Genomic DNA, 21,559 nt, shown 5'->3' with positions numbered 1-21,559 from the left:
TCGGCTTTCCGACTTTCAAATATTCATACTTTGCTTAAATTATGTGCCCAATGTCCATGTTCGTTAGATATCAAAACATGAGAAAAAAAGTTTATAATTAGAATATGAGAAAACAAAAAAAAACGAAGGGCCATCATAGACGCAGGTACTACCTTATCTGTATTTTTGGTAAGTTATCGTTTGATGGCACTTTTTTTAACCCCCGACGCAAAAACGACGGGGTGTTATAAGTTTGACGTGTCTGTCTGTGCCATCGTAGCTCCCGAACGGATGAACCGATTTCGATTTAGTTTTTTTTTTAAAGCTGAGTTAGTCGGGAGTGTTCTTAGCCATGTTTCATGAAAATCGGTCTACTATGTCGCGGTCAGGGGTTTTTTCAAAATTTTAATTTTGTGGTTAGGTTATTTTCCATACAATGAGGGTCATTTTCCGTGACGTTTTCGCTAGCGAGTAACGTATTCTAAAACTTTAGATTCATAGTACAGGCTCTGATGAACATTGGACAAAGCCTGACCGGAGTGAACGGGACTGGCTACTCGCGCGCACACAAGTAGTTTTATCCGCAAACCCCACCTTGACGCACGCGACGATCGAACTGCCTTTGTTTAAAAAAAAATTGTGTGTATATTGTGTTAAGTGAATAGTGTTTGAATCAAGAAGGTAAGAAGTTACATAAATTATAAGTTTTAGTTTTAAGTATAAAGAAATGTATTGCTGCCGTGTCATACCTATGTCATGTAACTTGAGTTACATGATATACGCGTAACAAGTTTAATTCGTGTTTTTATGAAAGTCTTTACCTACCAAGTGAAAAAAAAATCATAAATCTCTTACCAATTCCTCATACGAGCTTGTCACTAAACTCGTGTAACTCTGTTTTTGCCCTAGTGAGCTGTGGCTATCTCCCGTAACTAACAGTTACAGTAGATAGCCACGACACGCCTTTTACGCATCGAGCAATTTGGAACTCAGTTACAGTACTTAGGCACGATAGACTTAGTCTTATATTATAGGCAGTCATAGAAGACTTTGCCTTATATTATAGGCAGACATAGAAGTTTTTGTGGCAAAATAAAGTGATTGAAAAAATTAAATATTGACAAATATATTATCGATATGATAAGAAGCTAGCTACCGTAAACGGCACGCGGTTTTAGTCTCAGTGTAGTTAATAACCTAACCACAAAATTAAAATTTTGAAAAAACCCCCGACCGCGACCTAGTGGACCGATTTTCATGAAACATGGCTAAGAACACTCCCGACTAACTCAGCTTTCAGACAAAAAAAAACTAAATCAAAATCGGTTCATCCGTTCGAGCGCTACGATGCCACAGACAGACACACACACACAGAGACAAACAGACAGACAGACAGACAGACAGACAGACAGACAGACAGACAGACAGACAGACAGACATACATTATTTTTGCGTCGGGGGTAAAAAAGCAACTATCATGATAGTAATAAGGTTCAAATCCATAAAAAGTCATTTCGGAGATAACACGTTTTGTCATCATCTTCGAAAAAAGTTACCTGCATACTGCGAACTGTTCCATAAATTTGAACCTTATTGCTATACGGTAGTTGTTTTTTAACTACACTGAGACTTTAGCGCGTGCCGTTTAAAAGGGACTTAGCCACGTGAATAATAGAAACAAAGGCTTTTGTTTAACAGATAACGCAACAGCTTACGAGTCATTGCTCCTTTCTTTATTATCTATCCATCCCATTGTATTGTTGAATGTGGGTTACTAGGCCAGTAGTAATAAGGAGGTCACTGACCCATATTTCGCTAAACAATAGTACGGATAGATAACAAAAGATTTGGGTCAACCTGCTAACAAAAAAGGTGCATTGTTTATCTACAATTTAGGTCAGTAGTACAATCCTTTGTTAAGTTTATGCCGTAATTTATAAGAACGTAATAAATATAAATTTAACATCATATAAAGGCTAGATCTAGATGTGATCTAGATTACATACCTATATAGTTATCATTCAAATACTATATACAACGTGCTTTTATTGAATTCCGACAACTTTAAGGGAAGGTTTGTTTATTAGGTCAAATACATTTTTTAAGAAACTGCTGTGTTAACTCTTATTCACAAAAAATAATTAAATTACTGAACACGAGTGGTTCAACATTTACCACTTTCTAATGTTATTTGTTTTGACATGTGCCGTCAGACAATTAACACGAATTAATTAATTTATTATGTATGAAAACGAAAAAGAATTTATTTTTTATATACTGCGTGTTTTCTGTTAATGGGCCTAACTATGTGTTGAATTTAACGGGAAACGAAAAAAACACGATGTATAATTATTAATTGATTGAATTACAACATTACTACAACAATAAACTTGTATCTAAGCCAACTGAGAAAAATATTTTAGTTAACGTGTCGTGCCCAACTACTGTAACTTGAGTTACAAGACGTCGCAAAACAGACTTTGTATGGGGAGCCTGTCGTGCCTAACTACTATATAGCCTATAATTTTAAATATATCCAAAAAATATGTTTTTTTTTGTGCATCTACATCAGCATTACACTTACTACAATGTAACTGTGTAGTTTTTTCTTTATATTTCCACACCAGTATTGAATGCAGATCGAATTACCAAAAAAAACTTTAAACTGATTTTACTCAAAACTATGTTTTTCGAGTTACATGAGATAGGCGTGACACGGCAGATTGGTTTTAATACATGTGGGTATCAAAATTAATTCACTACAATTTAAAATAATAGAGAGTACATGTTTGGTGATTAAATAAACATTACCTTTATACGCTCAGTTTAAGAAAATTGCTAGGTATTTAATACTTAATTTTACTTAGAATTTACTTATATGATCGTGCATATGTTTCTACTTTTCAATCTGAAGCTTAAACACTTACAGAGCTTCTAAATATGTACAATTACATGTTCTTTTTGCATCTGTAGCCAAATTGGCTAACACTCCCACCATAAGGGGACAGTTGCATCAACCACATTTGACAGACACATCTATCCATATTTTCTATCTATATTTTCTTTCGTGTATGATATCTATTTAAATTTATAAGACACATCTATCGTTACACAGCAGACGTCTATGGAACTTCCGATACAATAAAATTTAACGAACGCTTTATCGGTGACAGACAGTTTGATGCAACCGGCCCTAAATGTGCAATTTCACGCAGTCAGAGCGAGAGTTGTAGAAAACCGTTCTTCCTAGGGAGGTATGAAATTTCGATTACCGTGATTAACATATTTTTTTTTTGCAAGTGTGATGAAAAACATTTTGTGTTACGCGGAACGTAAGAATATTACAAACTCGAGACTAAATCACGCCGGTAAGTCGTCGCGACTAAATTTACTCTCGTCCGCCCCATGTCGCACAATTACTATAACCAAACCACAAATTAAAATTTTGGAAAAAAAATCCCCGACATGGTGGACCGATTTTCATGAAACATGGCTAAGCACACTCCCGATTAATTCAGCTTTCAAATTAAAAAAAACTAAATGAAAATCGGTTCATCCGTTCGGGAGCTATGATGCCACAGACAGACACACACATAGACAGACAATCAGAAAGACAGACAGACACGTCAAATTTATATCACCCCGTCGTTTTTGCGTCGGGGGTTAAAAATAAGCATCCTTATTGTTATTATCTGGAACTTAATTACTCATTACTCAATTAATTAATTAGACATGTATTTAATTACTAATTGTGGTGCGGTTTGGTGATTTCCGACAGCCCATACAAAAAAGCGTACCCCAGAAATCTACGGGCCTTTGAGGCTTAAAACTAAAACTAAAAGGCTAGAAGTGGCCAAAATTATATTTTCTCCAAATTTTTCTGCGTATTTTTATTTTTTTATAAGAACAAATGACATGCTTTTTTATTTTAATATTATATCACGTCAATACACATTTAAAAAAAAATTGTAGGCGTCATCAGTTTAGTTACGATTTTTAGTATATTGTAAATTCTATATAAATTATCCTTGCATATAGTAAACATTATACTATGCGAAATACCATCATAATATATTACATTACATTTCATGAAGCAATACTATATCGCTTTCGCTACGCAGCCAGTAACTTCTGCAGTATTAATTACGTTATATATGTATGTAGGTTACCTTTGATGACCGATCAGAGGGCCGATTTTTGAATGTCGATCATTCGATTTCGTGAATTTCGGTCAATAATATCGCCACTACTAGCGATTTAAATTCTACTAACAGAAGCGAAAACGAGTGGTCATAGCCACCATTTTTCAAAAATTACTTTACGCCGTTTTCCACAGACTGCCGAACAGCGAATTCGTGCGTTAGAAATTCAAAAATCGGTCCCCTGTGGCCCGTTTCACGAAAGGTACAAGCCTTGTATTATAAGTGTGTTACCATGAGAACCCATACGATTGGACAGTCCGCGCACTTGTAATACAAGGCTTGTACCTTTCGAGAAACGGATCTATGACACTACCTGTAGGGTACCTAGTAACCCTGCTTGCTAAGACACGACCGTGGGTCTGAAGCCCGGTAAGGCTATTTATTTTTGTGATAAGCACAGATGTTTGTTTCTGAGTCACGGATGTTTCTTATGTATATGTCACTGTAAAAGCCCGAAGTTTTACCGGTAAATCCTAGGTTTTACTGACGCTGATTGGTAAAAGCCCGAAGTGAGAAAATATGTGTAGTTTAATTCGAGCTTTTACCGATATTGCTTTGGTAAAACCTAAATCTTATCACGATGGTCGGTAAATGTCGATTTGGGAAAGTTCTATGAAAAATTTGTGGTATTTCAGTACTGCCGGCGTAGCCGAATGTCAATCGTCAACGCCAGCCGCCGACAGAAATGCAGTCTGGCTCTGTCGCCAATACGCTAGAGCGATAGAATAGAATAGAATAGAATAGAATAGAATAGAATAGAATAGAATAGAATAGAATAGAATAGAATAGAATAGAATATAATATAATATAATATAATGGAATGGAATAGAATAGAATAGAATAGAATAGAACAGAACAGAACAGAACAGAACAGAACAGAACAGAACAGAACAGAACAGAACAGAACAGAACAGAACAGAACAGAACAGAACAGAACAGAACAGAACAGAACAGAACAGAACAGAACAGAACAGAATAGAATAGAATAGAATAGAATAGAATGTCTTTATTTATATTATTAAATTAAAACGGGACTTAATCGCGTAAAACTTACGTTTTATATAAAACGTAAGTTTTACGCGATTAAGTCCCGTTTTAATTTAATTATATTAGTGAAGATCGTGTTAGTTTAAATCAATATATGTCTTTATTTGCCAGAATACGTATGATAACAGGTTTTTAAAGTATCAGTATCATTCAGTCAAACACACATTACAACAGTAATACAAAACTTATAAATTAAAACAAATTATGGTTGGTGGGTTTTTTACATAATAAAAAGGCATCCACTTATTATAGTACGATACAAAAAAAAATGCAACTGTCAAAACGTTATTAATACTAGTCGTCAAAATTAAAAAATATACAAAATGGAAGTCATGAATTAATAATGATGGAGTAGCTACGAAACAGATATATTATCCTGAGCGTTTCCGCATTTGGCTACGTAATACGTAACCTGATGGCATTCTGTAATTAAACCTAAATGTATTGTTACTTCACTGCCTTGACAATAGCTACTAGGTAATGATAGCAAATTAATATTCAAAGCCGTTCTGCACATAACCTGGATCTTATTATTTAGCTTTGTGGGTGCATACGGAGAACAGATTCCTGTACAGTGCACACCTCTTCACTTAGATTATAATATGCATTTTCTTACCTACATGTGTAAGGAAATTCATGAATATTGAACAGCTTTTTTAAGAAACAAAATTGAAATAAATTAGTTATACTTAAACAATTTGTAAAAACGTACACATACATTCTGATGTCTGACCTTAAATATCTAAAGGGACCACATCGGTTTTTGGTCACATTGGCTTAATATCTAAGCTGCTATGATGGAAATCGCATCTTATTGACAACCGTTAATATGTAGTACCTACCCCTTTGACTGAAAATAGCAGATACATATATTTTAACGAAGAACATTGAGGAGATACCTCAGCAGTTCTCAAAAAGTTTCTACATAGCCACGTCAGCAAATTTTAATCGATGCTATTTTGTTACCAACATTTAGTAATATCAGTCGACTTTGGTAAGATATATATACAGGATACTTGTTATAGTTAAGAAAATATAGATACTAGAAGAAAATAATGACGAAATAAAAGTTACTAAAATCTCAATTCATCAAAAAAATTTGGTAACAAAATAGGAATAAAAAAACAAATTTAACTTTTTCCTTAATTTTTGTACATTTTTTTTTAAATTGCCGACCTAAAGAATATCACATAAATAATTACGGTTGTGAATAAATAACTCAAACGACTTTTTTATGAGTTAAAAATAAAGGATAACTCAATAGAACTAACTGGAAGAGTCTACCTCTAGACTACCGGTATTTACTTAAATCCATATTAATAAAACCAGTATTTTAACGTTCGTTCTCGTTCTTTGGTTTATTTTTTTTTAACGGGGCAGTACGATGATACATGATTCCTACATAGAGACTATAATAATTCTAAACGTTTTTCTATATCAAAAATACCGGTTTTTTTTAAGCCGGTTCTGATCAGAAAAAACTTTCTATAAAAAAATATATTTCTACAAATTAATCGCGCATCTAACTAGTTTGTTTTATCCTTTTTTAAGGACAAATTTCATCATCTATAATTATGGACACTTAGCATTAAATTTAAAAAATCTTTAAAATCGGGGTTCCGCTCTCGACAAAATCCTCCTTCAAAACTTAATCAAGCGTAGCGAAATTTAAGAATCTGAATTACAATGAAATAATCTGTGTTGGACCGTTTAGTTTTTTGGCGAATTGTTACCAATTTTTAATACCACACCTTTTTTTTGCGTCATAATCAATAAGGCCGTTTTTGGAAATTTTAAAAAATAAGAATATCAAAAAAATAATAACACAGATAAAAATAATAATAATCTTTGTTGAAAGAATCATTGCTCTATCTTCAAAAACCAGGGAGGAAATAGTCGAGAGGGTTTTGTAAGGAGAATTGACCCCACCTGTTTCGTCTTAAGTGCGCAGGTTTGATCACATCTCCTGAATCATCCCGTATATACATATTAATATTATGTTTGAACAGGGTTCATTAGTATCATTAGAAGGGTAGAAATGTTTCCTTTGGGTAAAAACATAAATAGCAGTCTATATTTAGCTTAATCTCTTCCGATTTAAATCCCACATAATCCGCATACCTATATTTACTTTTATGTGATTAAGGTAAATTGCGTTTATCTTCGAAAGGTGTAATTTGGAACAGGTAAACAGGAAAATGTGATATTATATGTATCGTATCTACCTTTTATTTATTGAAACTTTATTGCACAGTAAAAAAATGTACAAAAGGCGAACTTAATGCCAGAAGGAATTCTCTACTTCAAAGGGCCATGTGCGTGTATTAGTCGTAAGTTATACGTTCAAATTTACCTTTTTTCAGCACTTGTACCGTTTTATATTTCTTTTAAGTTTATGTATGTTTATGCACATTTATGTACGTATACAAGCATTTTCAGAAATTGGGACCTAAAATTAGTGACAGTTGTTAACAAAAATGTCAAAAATTAACTCGATGTCAGTTTTGTGACGGCAATTAAGAATAAAATTTGTATAACCAACTTTTTTCATGTTCTAACACAACAATATTTTATGTAATTAACACAAAAGCAATATGTTTATTGAAATTTTATGCTTAATTGTCGTCACAAAACTAACATCGTGTTAATTTTTGTTAACAACTTTCACTAATTTTGGGTCCCAATTTTTGAAAATGCCCTTACGTAGTAACGTGATTCTAAAACGTCTTAAACTCAGAGAGGCTATATTTAAGACGATACGGTAGGGGTCAATTCTCCATACAAACGCTCTCGACTATTTCCTTCCTGGTTTTTGAAGATAGAGCAATGATTTTTTCAACACAGATTGTTATCATTTTTATCTGTGTCGGACCGTTTTGATTTTTTTGATATTCTGCTTTTTAATGGTGTGATACTTAAGATTGGTAGGTAACAATTAACCAAAAAAGCTAAACGGTCCGACATAGATTATTTCATTGTTATTCAGATTCTCAAATTTCGTTCCGATTAATCAATCGCCGCTCTCGACTCTTTCCTCCTTCAAAACTTAATCAAGTTTTGAAGGAGGAAAGAGTCGAGAGCGGCACCTCGATTTTAAAGATTTTTTTGAAATATCTTTTGACTGAGTTGTTCTTAATGGACATTATTTTTTCGACAAATCTAGTTAATATCACTTGTATATTTAATTAAAATTTCCAAGTTGAAAGGGGGGCTCCTTTCCATTTTAGTATTTTCGCTACTAAACTCTTAAACTTAATTCATGCTGGATAAGTGGAGTTTTATACACTTTAGTGAAATATGTAGAGGGGCCCCTGGTTAGACCGGTTTTACATTGCTTCTGGGTTTGCTCTTAATGTCAGAGCGGTTGTGTGCAAAAACTTCAAGTGCAAAACTAGTATAACTATAAATAAACTTTAATTTCATTACCTATTTTATACATAGGCTTTTACACAGGCTATTTTAAGAGACTAAGTTAATACTAACAATAGGTACTAAGTACATAGATTCGATATCATGCAAAATCATAATTTAAAACTAATTTCTATCACTGATTATTACTTTCACGATTTTTACACATATGTAAAATTGCAAACATCCTAATCGTCTGTCCCGAGACCACAGGGACAATGCTGTCGTGAAACGTCGGAGGTTATTTAAAACATACATAGTAATACGCGATTAATTTCTATCAGCCAGCATACAAGGAAACAAATGAAAACTTGCATCAGATCATACTTAGCTCCAAGTATATGTAGAAAGCATTTTTCTTCAGTTTTTTACCAATAAAGACAGGTTTGACGATCCTGAATAAAGGTTCATGTTCCTTACCTACTTTTACAGAATGTTGGTCTAAAATTAGCCATACAAACTTGTTTGCATGCTAAAGTAGGCTTATGAATATTGTTCGTGCTAATTAAAATATTCTTATATATATAAGAGGTATTTCAGAGCTAATTCATTTGTGAGTTGTACCATGTAAATTATTTAAATTTTAATTATGAGTGGGGTTATAAATTATAAATGTATTCAAATAAAAACTCAAAGAAGAGAGAATAGTTATGTGTTTACAATCTGTCAAAGTTGTTGACTAAACGCACGTGCGATACCAGAGTAAACGAAAGGTTCCAACATTGAAACGCCAGCGTAGCGAATCCTTTAACAAATTTCAAGGGGAACACAAAATTTTCACCACCAACCAACACGAGAAATATAGTAACTGTAAAACATGAACTCACCAAATTAAATTCATATTTTTTGATATTTATGATTAAAGATCATCATTTAAACGTCAACCCAGCGTTCAGCATCAAGTTAAAATTTTGTATGAAATGTCTTTGCTCTATTGTGGATAAAATGCACGCGCGTGAGGTAACAAGAGATTTCCTTTAGCAGGATTGGTCCTTGGTCCCAAGACTCCCAAGCATGTATTTAAGATGTGCAGCCATCAAACATTTGAATTTAATTTTTTAGAGGGAGGGGGGGGGGGGGGGATCTCAACTTGCTAGTACAAGGATGCATGCAGGTAAGTAGGCATGTACCACCTTACCTAATATCTTATTTTTAGCTATTACCGCGTTTTCTTCCACATCCAAGTTATTTATGACTCAAATAAATGACAAGTTAAATCGAGCACAATACGCAGTAGATGCCACGTGAAATTGAGTACGTAATTCAGGAGACGCCCTCCGCCTACCCGTCGTATCATTTATTCAGTTTGACGGTAGTACCTACTTCTTTTTTGTCAACTCTACTTATGTCTTTTGTATAAAGCCATGTATTTTGTGGGGGAGAATAAAGATACTATCTATACAGGGTGTTTCAATGAACGTAATACAAAACATGTTTTTCAAATTCGTCTTCCTATTGCTAAAACACTATGGTAGGTCGCGTGTTGTTAAACTAGTTAATAATCATTAATATCATTGTTTTCCTAAATCCTGTTATTTTGGTCAGTTCGAACCTAGTTTTGTAGTATAAACTCATCTTTTTGTTTATCTAGACTGACATTTTATGAATAAAATGCATTCTGACATGTTACCTGTATCAATAATCAACAACTTGATAACTGACGTATAGCAAGACATGCCATGACGTCACAATGAGTGACCACACTTCAAGAATTGGATTTATTTATTTTCTTAGAAAATTAGCAAAATTTAATTACGTAGAATTTTAAGACCTGAATACGTGCATAATATTCTTCGTCGTTAATAGAGCCGGAATCACTTATTTTGTATTACGTTCATTGAAACATCCTGTATATCTACTTGTTTAGAAAAATAACAAAATGCGTAATCGGTGAACAACCCTAGTCGAATTATTTCGGTCAACTATTTGGAATCCTAGACAACTCTAGAACCCTATCTTATTGACGCCGTGGCTTATTTGTCACAGAAGTCAGTTTACTGTGAAAAGGTTCTATAGTGGACTAGGATTTAAATTGTTTGTACATTTAGAAATGTAAGCACTGCCACAAGTTTTTTACATCGATAGTGTCAATACGGATATACAGAGTGTGGTCTATAACTGGGGATAATATAAAATAGAGGCTGTCTAGAGTGTCTAGGTCAATAACTACATCGAAATCTACCTACTATAAATTTTGAATTTTTCAAATAATGATAGTGTTAATAAAAGATTATCTCATGTAATATTACTTTACAAGGTAATATGAATGAATGTTAACAAAGTAAAGTTGCATTTATTCCACAAGAGGGCAAAGAAATCCATCATGAGAAAGTGCATGTGTCTGTTTGTTTGTCCGTTTTTCACGGCAAAACGGAGCAACGAATTGACGTGATTTTTTAAGTTGAGATAGTTGAAGGGATGGAGAGTTACATAGGCTAATTTTTGTCTCCTTCTAACGCGAGAAAAGCCGCGGGCAAAAGCTAGTTTCATATAAATTTTAACTAACTGCCCGAAGCTGGCTGGTAGAATTGGCCTATTTTGATGATAAGATGATTGTCATTTTCCCTAGAAAAAAAAAGAACCACCTGCTTTAAAATAGAATGCGTAGATGAATATGACTGTATGATATATTACAGTCTAGTAAATTGTAAGTTTATGGCACAGATAAAATGATGCAAGCGACATCAAGACCAGTGAAAGTGACAGTGACGTCACGTTACGATGTTGTAATCAAGTGTACTTAACTAAATACGGTGTCATAACAGAGATGACATAATTTGATGGCCAGAAATGAACTTCGTCAAATTTTACTATCTATAATTAGGATACCGTTTTATTAGGCAGGCGTCCGGTTTTTTATCCCATAGCTCTGTATTTAGTCCATCACTTTCATCCAATAGCCCAGTTCATTTTAGATTCCATTAACTCTCAAATAGTCTTTACACCCTGGCGGCTGTTGCCTCTGCGTGTGTTCCATGATACGGGGTGATACGGGGTGGTACGGGTTAAGTAAACATCATAATACTTATAATTTCATCGAAGCTGAGGTTTAATTTATGAACTGAGTTTTATAAAGACCTAAGTTTTTACCTGCTTATTTAAATCACAAAATGTATTTTTTTTATTACAGGCAAGATGGCGTTCTCAAGAACAACAATTTTGCTGCTGTCAATAGCTTCACAAGTTTTAACGGTAAGTCATAATTTTGTATACCATTACCTGCCAAGTTATACATATTTTTAGATAATTATATATCTATAGAGTTACGTTTGAATGAAAACGCGTCGCGAAAATACCAGCTGCGATACGTTCAAAATACTTAGTAAGCCAGCTGGAGTTCTCGCAACGCCTGCCGAATATTAGCACAAAATATCTGTTTGACTTTCCAATATGCTAAATGATGTATTGAGATTAAATTTGTGTTTGCACTGCACTGGATTGGTGATTTAGGTACGGGTTGCTTGTGACGGGATGGCATTGTGTTATGAACTTAAATGAAGAATTGAGAGAGAAAAAAGGGAGACAACCTGATTTTCCCTACTATACGCATTAAAATACGAGTACTTACTATGATTGGATATTTTCATTATTATAAATACTACTAAACGTAAAACAACGTCAGCAGCCAATTTCGTTTATATCGGGGAAAAAAAAATTGTTCTAATTTTCTAGCTTTTGTCACAGTGTAAATATTTTCATCATGACCATTGATGATCGGATGTATCGCTATTTTTATTTTTTTATTTTTTTTTTCTTTATTAAGGAAAACAAACAGCATTATATAATACATTGTAAATCGTACATTTAGGTGGATCATAAGCCAATGAAGTTTTCACTAATAGGTAACACTTATGTGTAAAAGTATGTACAAAGTTATAAATTTAAGCTTAGTGTAACATAAGTTACTTTAGTACAAAACGTTACAAAATTATTATTTTTTGATACAAATGCATGCAAAAACTTAATTATAAAGTACTTCTAATCGTGTTTACATAACAATAATCTTTATTAATAACCATTAAAACATACTTATAAAAACACTTAAATTAAAATCTTACAAATAAAATAAAACTAAATTATAACTAAATCACTACTTAAAAATAAGCTTATAATAAATAATACTAAAGAAATAATTAGAAAATAATAATAAAAATAAAAGAACCCAATTATAAAAAGAAAAAACATCTAACAAATCCGCCTGCGGCATGGTGCCCATTATGCTGGCGGCATTTCCTCGCTGTATCGCCAGTGCGATACGTTGCGAGAAATACGCGCCAGCTCTAGGGTCTCCAGTAGAGTCGATAAGCCGAGCCGACAGAGCTCCCACAAAGGCTTTCATGTCGGCCGACCAAGGACCCAGTGTCTCCATAGCAAGCGCCGCAAACTCGTAGTCCTTAAGCAAGGACGAGTATTTGCGGCGCTTGAGAATCTGGGCCTGGTCAGCCGCACCACAGGCCTGAGTGCGGGTCGCCTGGATATGGGACTGCGCGAAGGTATCTACGCAAGTAGCGTCCCATACCAGGGCTCTGCCTAGTTTCCACGGCACCAAAGTGGCCCCGTCGGGACGCTTGCCATCGTCCCTTACCATACCTGTGGGTTCGAGAACTGCAGGCACAGAGGCAGTGGCAAGCGAGCGACGGACCAAATCATTAATGGTGCCATGGCGAAACAGGCGACCGGCGCTTTTGCTGCATGAAAGTCCATGTCGGCCCAGCTCATCGACATTTTTGCCGCAGGAGCACTTGTGAGGGATACATATTTTGGACCCAAGCCTTAAGCATATAGCTATTCTCAAGCTACTTGGGTCCAAAACAGTGCCAATCTGTCGCGATGGAAGTGCCCGAAGCCAGTGGCCGGACTCGGGAACTGAGACGGCGAGGATTCGGGCACGTTCAAAATCGTCCGGACTCTCAACCAGTAGTGTATCATGGGCTGCTTTTAGGAGGGGAGAGTCCCAAGCCCGCTGGCTGTGACGGGCGACCGGGATGTCCGCACTTGGACATGATTCACACCAGGCCCCGTAGCCGAATGGCATTTCTCCGACGCCAAACGAAAGCGATACGCCGCTGGCTCTGTCGCGCCAATACGCAAGCGCGATAGAGATAGATATCTACTAGCGCTTCGTTTCGTGAGCGTTTCGTGAGCGATTGTGCCATTCGGCTAGCCACCCAGGCCTCCCTGGCCTCCTTCAGACTCGCTATCTCATCATCAGGTATCTGAGTACGGTTTAAAATAATACCGACGAGAGACAGCGAGCCGTATACAGAAGCCAGGAAAGCGGGTAGAGCCGAACTGGTCGAAGTGCGGACACCCAGACCACCAAGCCTTACAGGAAGAACCGCTTGGGCCCACGACCTTGTATCAAGATGGATGTTGAGAGTTTTGGAGAGAGTTGCCTGAAGTGAGGAATCTATGGAGGACAAAATAACTAGTATACTTTTGATGAAAGATATCGGTATGGCTATACATAGTATTATGGGTGGAGCAGGCTCTTATAGTAAGCTCTTATAAACTAGTAAGTAGTAGTAACTTATAAGTAGCTCTTATAAACTCATAAATATATTTTAAACTTTTCTGAATTTCGACTCTGCGTATATTATTTACCGTATTTAAAATGCACTTTGCGAGAGGCGTTAGCCAAACAAATTTTACATGCTCGGAAAATGATGCATTCACTGCATCGAACGTTGCCTTATATTGAGTAATATTTTCATGTTTCTGCAACACCCGTAACTCATGTTTAAAGACGTTATATGATTGCATAGGTGCTTTGGGTACACAGATTACCTCAACTACTAGACGGAACATTCAGCTAACTGAACTTCATCATAAATAATTGTGTTTTACCGTAATCATTTTGTATGGAAACGCGCCCGCTTGAACCAGTAACTGGAGTAACTTGGACACATTGTTTTAAGTCTCCTCTGTCTCAACTTACCTTGGTATCTCCTACATTTTTACTGATAAAATAAAATATCACGATTCGAGCAACGCATTACGCATCGAGTAGCATAGACACACCATTACACACATAGTATAGAAGCCGAGGTTCCACCCTGATAGCACGCATTTATTTAATATTCCAAAATTTTCACACAACAGTATGTCATGTGTGTAATGGTGTCTATGCTACTCGATGCGTAATGCGTTGCTCGAATCGTGATATTTTATTTTATCAGTAAAAATGTAGGAGATACCAAGGTAAGTTGAGACAGAGGAGACTTAAAACAACGTCGATTATTGAGAACTATATTTTATTAACTACTAACAAGCTCACTGACTACATACAATAAATAAATAAAATATTAAGTATAGGACATTCTTACACAAATAGACTGAGTCCCACGGTAAGCTCAAGAAGGCTGGTGTTGCAGGTACTCAGACAACGATATATATAATATACAAATACACATAGAAAACATCCATGACTCAGAAACAAATATCTGCGTTCATCGCACAAATAAATGCCCTTACCGGGATTCGAACCCAGGACCGCGGCGTAGCAGACAGGGTCACTACGCGCTAGGCCAGACCGGACAGTGCCGGTGTTTTAGTTCAAGTTTGTTTAAGTTTTAGCGAAGCAAGCACAAACTTGATGATTTAATTAAGAAGTTCCAAAAAATCGACGTTGTCACAACTCGCCACTGTTACAACTCGCCTCGGTATCCCCTACATATGTTTGGTAACGCGCTCTTTGTAATCGCTTCATAAAGTCTGTGTATTCTGTGGCCCGGGTAGGTACTACATCTCCCTGGGAAAAGGATGCGCCACCCCAGGTGTGGTTACATAATGTTTTCTAGAACTACTTAAGTACCACACTCTTTGAAACTACAATAATTCCATATATATAGTTGCTTACAGAGTGATTAGGGATACGTGACCAGAATTAATCCTGCACATTCGGTAAACTGTTGGCAAATTTTGGTTGACATTTAATAATCGTAACTTATGCAATTCTGACATTTTGTTTTTTTTCATAATCAAATTCGTTATGATACAAAGGTTATGAAATGGTGTGGGGTGTCCAAGATTGTAAATAATTAAATTTGTGTTTAACTAAATGTTGCAAAACAGGCAATAATTATAATTACTTCAATATTATTACACATAATTAGACATATTAATCAACTTAATTAAATATTAACATGTAGTGTGTCTGCAGGCTTAGCTCTTAGCCAGCAACAACAATGAGCATCTTCTTCTAAAATAAATCATCCTCAGTGAAAAGTTTGAAGGCGAATCCTACTCGACTGTCAAACGATAAGATTGCAAGGTTAATAGATAATTTAGACATTTCCTTAAGTCGTCGTCATCCTTGCGTTATCCCGGCATTTGCCACGGCTCACGCGAGCCTGGGGTCCTCTTTGACAACTAATCCCAAGATTTGGCGTAGGCACTAGTTTTACGAAAACGACTGCCATCTGACCTTCCAACTCAAAGGGTAACTAGGCCTTATTGGAATTAGTCCGGTTTCCTCACGATGTTTTCCTTCACCGAAAAGCGACTGGCAAATATCAAATGACATTTCGCACATATGTTCCGAAAAACTCATTGGTACGAGCCGGGGTTCGAACCCGCGACCTTCGGATTGAAAGTCGCACGCTCTTACCTCTCTCGATATTTCCTTAAGTATCAAGATGAGAGTAAGTTTAAACAGAACCATAAAAGTTTTTTTAACCGACTTCCTTGGTATCGAAAGCTATTTGAAACAAGAAAATTCTTTCGAAGATTCCAATTTTAGATTTTCAACTTCACTAACTTGAAAAAGTATTTAAGGGATTTAAAAGTTCGAAATTCCTTTAAGAGATATAATTTAAAGCAGTTGGAGAAAAAAACTTTGAGCCAGTTCAATGAATTGTTTGAGGACATTGATGACCCCAATGCTATTACATCTCATAATGAATACATTAACATTAATAATTTAGTTCTGAAACATCTTTATAAAAATTTGTTCATGCATCCACATAAAACAATATTAAGCGTGTAGTACAACGTTTTTAAAAACAAAACTTACCTACTTAACCATTATTGTTTGATTTTTAGGGTTCCGTACCTCAAAGAGGAAAAACGGAACCCTTATAGGATCACTCGTGTGTCTGTCTGTCCCTCTGTTACAGCCGATTTCTCCAAAACTACTGGATCGATTTACTTGAAATTTGGTACACATATGTAAACCTGTGGTCCAAAGACGGACATGTAATTTAATTAAATGAAATTTAATCATAGGGGTCACTTTTGGGGGGTAAACTTGAAAATTAAAAATCAAAGTTATTAAAACTATATTGTGTTACATATCAAATGAAAGAGCATTTTATGAGCATTTGAAATATATTTTTTTTTTAATTTTTAATTTTGGTACTTTAGAAGTAATTTAAGAAAATAGACAAAAAATGACCATTCCCCCCCCCCTTATCTCCGAAACTACTTAGCGTAAAATTTTCAAAAAAATACACGAGATAGCCCTCTACCTGTAGATTACAGGAAAACCTATTAGAAATCTACAGTCAAGCGTAAGTCGGACTTACGAGAAAAAAACTCAAATTAAGATTTTCACTCACTGACGCTGCAAGCAGTTACTAAACGTCTAAAAATTTTGTAAGCGTGATGGACAGGTAGAAAGAAATTCATTTCTGTCTTTTTCTTTCTAGAAATTGTTAAATTTTTTTTTTCATTTGCCAAAATGACTTAAGTTCCTACTAAAAAGGAGGCGCTTAAGACCGTTTGTAAGTGGACTGAGCAAAATTTTGTTTAAATCGGTCCAAAAAAAGGTCACTGTTGACGAAAACATAGAATTTGTGGCAACGACAGCCCAAATCTGAAGTCCATTTTGCTCTATCTCTTATCGTTTCCGAGATATATACGTAAAGTCTTGAAAGTGCGAAAAGTTAACTTTGCCATCACAGTCGTTCAGGCGCTCATGAGTTCTTTGTATGGAAAAGTCGAAAACCGACTCGCACTTGACCAATGTTCATAGAACGTGTTGTGGTTTTTTACGCGGGTCCGCGACTGACGACGTTCGAATGTTTTGTTTGGAAATGTTTGAGGGTGGTTTCTTTGAAACGTCGCCGGTGGCGGGTGGTTCGACGGGCAAGACGGGGAAGGTCACACGCCGCACGCGACGGTCTGTATTCGTTTTGTACAATAGCAACGGACGGCGGGTGGCGTCTTGATATGGAAAATGACTGACTTCACTAAAGATAATGATGAACTCATTGAAGTAATACTAGAGAGGACACTGCGAGCAAAACGTTTGCGCTACAAACATAAGTCCATTGGACTTATGTTTCTGCCTGCACACAAATAAAATGTAAAAATGCCTTCCTGCGCAACAAGATGCTGTTTAAGCCATAGAGTCATTCGGGTCAAGAGCACGCACTTTATTTTTGATGGCCCCTAAAATCTATACCAAATAAGATATTTGACTTATTTAAGTATAAAATTGGTCGGATATAAGTACATTTTCATTAATTAGGCAAATTTACCATCAATGTTCATTAGCTTGCTCGGTACATACGTTTAAAGCAAAAAAGACCCAATGCGTCCTCTTGACCCGATATGTGGGTAAAATTACGCACGCATTAGGGTAAAACTACGCGCAAGGGGTAAACGTACGCATTCAGGTTTCTAGAGAGGTGGGTACTCGAATAAAATAAAGGTTGGCAATAATCAACATTTATTATCATTTGTTGTGAACAACTGAACATACTATTCAACATCTTACGCATTAATAGCATTAAGAAAGCTGATTGATGAATTACTATGTTCGTCGAAGTTTAACTGTACTAGAACAGAGATCAAAATAATTATTTTTAATTCAACAGCCTCATTAAATTTTAAAATAATTTTTATTTTACGCCTCTAGAACATTTACTAATAACTAACTTTGAACATGAATTATTTATTATCTTTAGTTGAATATTTTCGTCACAAATGGGGCATTTTATTAACTTACTCTTTTTATTCATAATCTTTTTATTTTGTTTCTTTTTAATAGTTGCATTGCATTTTTTGTTGGTTCCTAATGCTCCAGGCTTAGTGTCAAACTTCACCTCTCCTCTTTTCTGAAATAATAAAAAAAACTAAACAACTTTTTGTTATTATCCTACGCGTTGGGGCACGAGTACGCGTCGTGAGTTAAAGTACACATGCGTACTTTTAAAGTCGCACTCTTACCCCAATCGGGAACTTTCTAAAATCAACTGACACACCACACGGGTTAATTACATTAAAGAAAATATATATGATCTCATAATAAGTACAATAAATATACAATAGAAAGAAAGTAAACTTACTTCCAGATAATTATCCATTCAACTACAACACACTTTTCCCGGTAACAAATATGGAACGAAATTATTGCACCACAGACGTTCGGCGACCTGTCGCACCGAGTACTCATTTTGTGCCGGAGTGGCACGTGGCTCCTGAACGGCGACACAAGCGCCACCTAATTTTGCCAACATACGCCTCGCTCCCCTTCCCCGCTGTCGGAGATCGGGCTACTGCGTACGTTTACCCACTGCGTTCCGTTACCCCGAATGACTCTACGAGAAAATCGAATAAAACTGACGTGTCACATTTCATCGGTTACACGCTATGTTAATCGATCTTTATTTAAGTAATTATTTCAATGAAGGGACGCGCTCCTCAAACGCGAAGCTATCGCTGCCATTTTGTTGAACGAAATCATAGATTAATCGCATCATAATCGCACAGACTTGACATGTAGGTAATGAAGTATAGTAATTGTGATTATATTCTGTTTGTAATATATAAAAGAGAAATGTTAAATTTATTTCACGTTATACTTATGAATACTACACAGTTCTAACACGAGTTGTAATCGATATTTTCATACAATAATAACCTATGATTTTCTTCAAGGGCAATTAAAGTAGGTATATGAAAAAAATCAATAATGTATTTTTGTTTCACTTAGTAGAACTTAAACATAGCACAATGTATGATAGTGCTAAAATTAAACTACTTACCCCCTTATTCATAAACGTTCATTAAAGTTATCAAGCCGATAAAGTTCGTTTGTCCCTTTCTATCACACCAATACGCCGAAAAGGGACAAACGAACTTTATCGGCTTGATAACTTTAGTGTGCGTTTATGAATAAGGGACGTATTTTACAAAAAGTATAAAAAAAGGTCTACACTAAGAGTGTCGCGTCTAGGTGGTCATTGGTCAAGTCTTACTCTATGACACGGTACCTCCCCACGCATGCGCCGCGCGCTGCCGGCCGGAGCACAGACTTTGTTTGGGGTGTAATTTCTAGTATGTTAGTACATAGTAATTCAATGGATGAATTGTACTTCTGTGAACTGTTTTCGATATACTTAATCGAATATATGATGTAAATTTTTCTTTACTACAATGAAAGTGTTTGAGTACCAAGTTAAAAATTTCACTTTCTTTTTGCCGGTTTCATACAAAAATATCGTTTGACTGTCTCTTTTTTGGGTAATATCAATATTTATATGGTAACGGATTAAGTCGCGTATAATCTTCTTCCTCTAAGAATTACAATGTAAGTATTTTTGCATTCATTTTGATCAGAGCACAACACAACAGTTCAAAAATCAGTCTACCAGAGCTTCTGAGTTCCGTCGCCGACGACGGGTGACCAAGGGTCAGAAAACCCACGCACCCGCGACCGACAGCGTGTGGCACAGCGGCACATGCGGCTCACATCCAAACATTCCAAACACCGCCGGGCGCGTGTGACGGGCCAGAGAAACCAGGGCCTTAGGGCTAGGTGATTATCGCCGCGCCGCAGAGGACGCGCTGAGGGGGGGCGGTGCCTACAGCAGTTGTAGTTGTATGCATACCTAGCTCACGCACACAGACGCGTCCGCTGGCGCCGCCAGGGACGGCTCAGTCCGCTATCCTATCGCCGCGCTACAAGTATATCCTGGCGGCCGCGAGCTGTGGCCGCGAGTTCGCGGCCTACTCAGGGGTGGCGCACATTCTCACGGAATGCACGTTCGCACTTTCTATTGTTACTTTACGTCGCGAGGTTGGAATGGCTAATAATACTTAATTAAATAGACATATTGAATAAAATAAATACCAAAAGATATTCTTATACAGATCTACTACTGATTAAGTCCCACGGAAAAGTTCAATAAGGCTTGTGATGTTGGAACCTTGAACAAAAATATATAAATACAGCGTATATACCTAGAAAGTACTCAAGACTTGAATATAATAATATAACATTTAATGTGAGTATTAATTCGTTTGGATCCATTGGTATATAACCCTATCACCGGACGCCGCGCACGTGCGGCTCGTTTCTTTGTAAGAATGTTGTAGGTATTTAAAAAGGCGGCATTTCGGAAACATCAAAGCAGTGGGCCTTCTTTACTTGTGCTATTATATATTCTGTGGCGCCGCGCCGGTGTCCACGTGCGCTCTCTGCAGTGTGCGCTGCCGCTGCCACGAAACGTTTACCTACTCCGTGTAATACTGATAAAAGAAAGTATTGACATGAATTCACACGTTTCGGAAATGACTGTAGGTATTTTAAATATTTTAGCACAATATGTTTTTTGCCTCTTATTGCCTATTATACAATATAGGTATACATACCTACTATGGCAACTCTATCACAGCGCAGAATATGCAGAAGCCACATGGTGGTCTGCGACAGAAACTCAATAGACATTTTCAGAGTTTTTAAAATAAGTACCTTTCCTGCCAACGAAGCGCTGGCCGCTTCTCGAGGCATGCTGCCCTCAACGATGTGATCCGCCGGTCTCTTGCGTCAGTCAATGTGCCGGCCCTTTTAGAGCCGACCGGCATATCTAGGACGGACGGTAAGAGACCGGATGGGATGTCGTTGGTTCCGTGGAATATGGGACGGGTGCTGGTTTGGGACGCAACTTGCGTTGACACACTGGCCCCGTCTCATC

General features: G+C 36.4%; 1 protein-coding gene across 2 annotated transcripts in view; it reads left to right on the top strand.

The window, feature by feature from the left end:
* Positions 1 to 510: 510 nt before the first annotated feature.
* The window catches only part of LOC125229556, a 60,918-nt gene continuing 39,869 nt past the window's right edge, over positions 511 to 21,559 (top strand). Inside the window, exons 1-2 of one of the 2 annotated variants that reach the window (XM_048134429.1) lie at positions 511 to 660; positions 11,767 to 11,828. In XM_048134429.1, the coding sequence (XP_047990386.1) occupies positions 11,772 to 11,828 (57 nt within the window). In that variant the 5' untranslated portion in view covers positions 511 to 660; positions 11,767 to 11,771. Of the gene's footprint in view, positions 661 to 9,712; positions 9,751 to 11,766; positions 11,829 to 21,559 lie in introns of those variants that run through there. The other variant, XM_048134428.1, reaches the window with a different exon arrangement.

The sequence above is a fragment of the Leguminivora glycinivorella genome, chromosome 9 (assembly GCF_023078275.1).
Source record: "Leguminivora glycinivorella isolate SPB_JAAS2020 chromosome 9, LegGlyc_1.1, whole genome shotgun sequence".
Classification (NCBI taxonomy): domain Eukaryota; kingdom Metazoa; phylum Arthropoda; class Insecta; order Lepidoptera; family Tortricidae; genus Leguminivora; species Leguminivora glycinivorella.
Note: the sequence above shows the minus strand (reverse complement) of the source record. Positions and strands in the feature narration are given on the sequence as shown.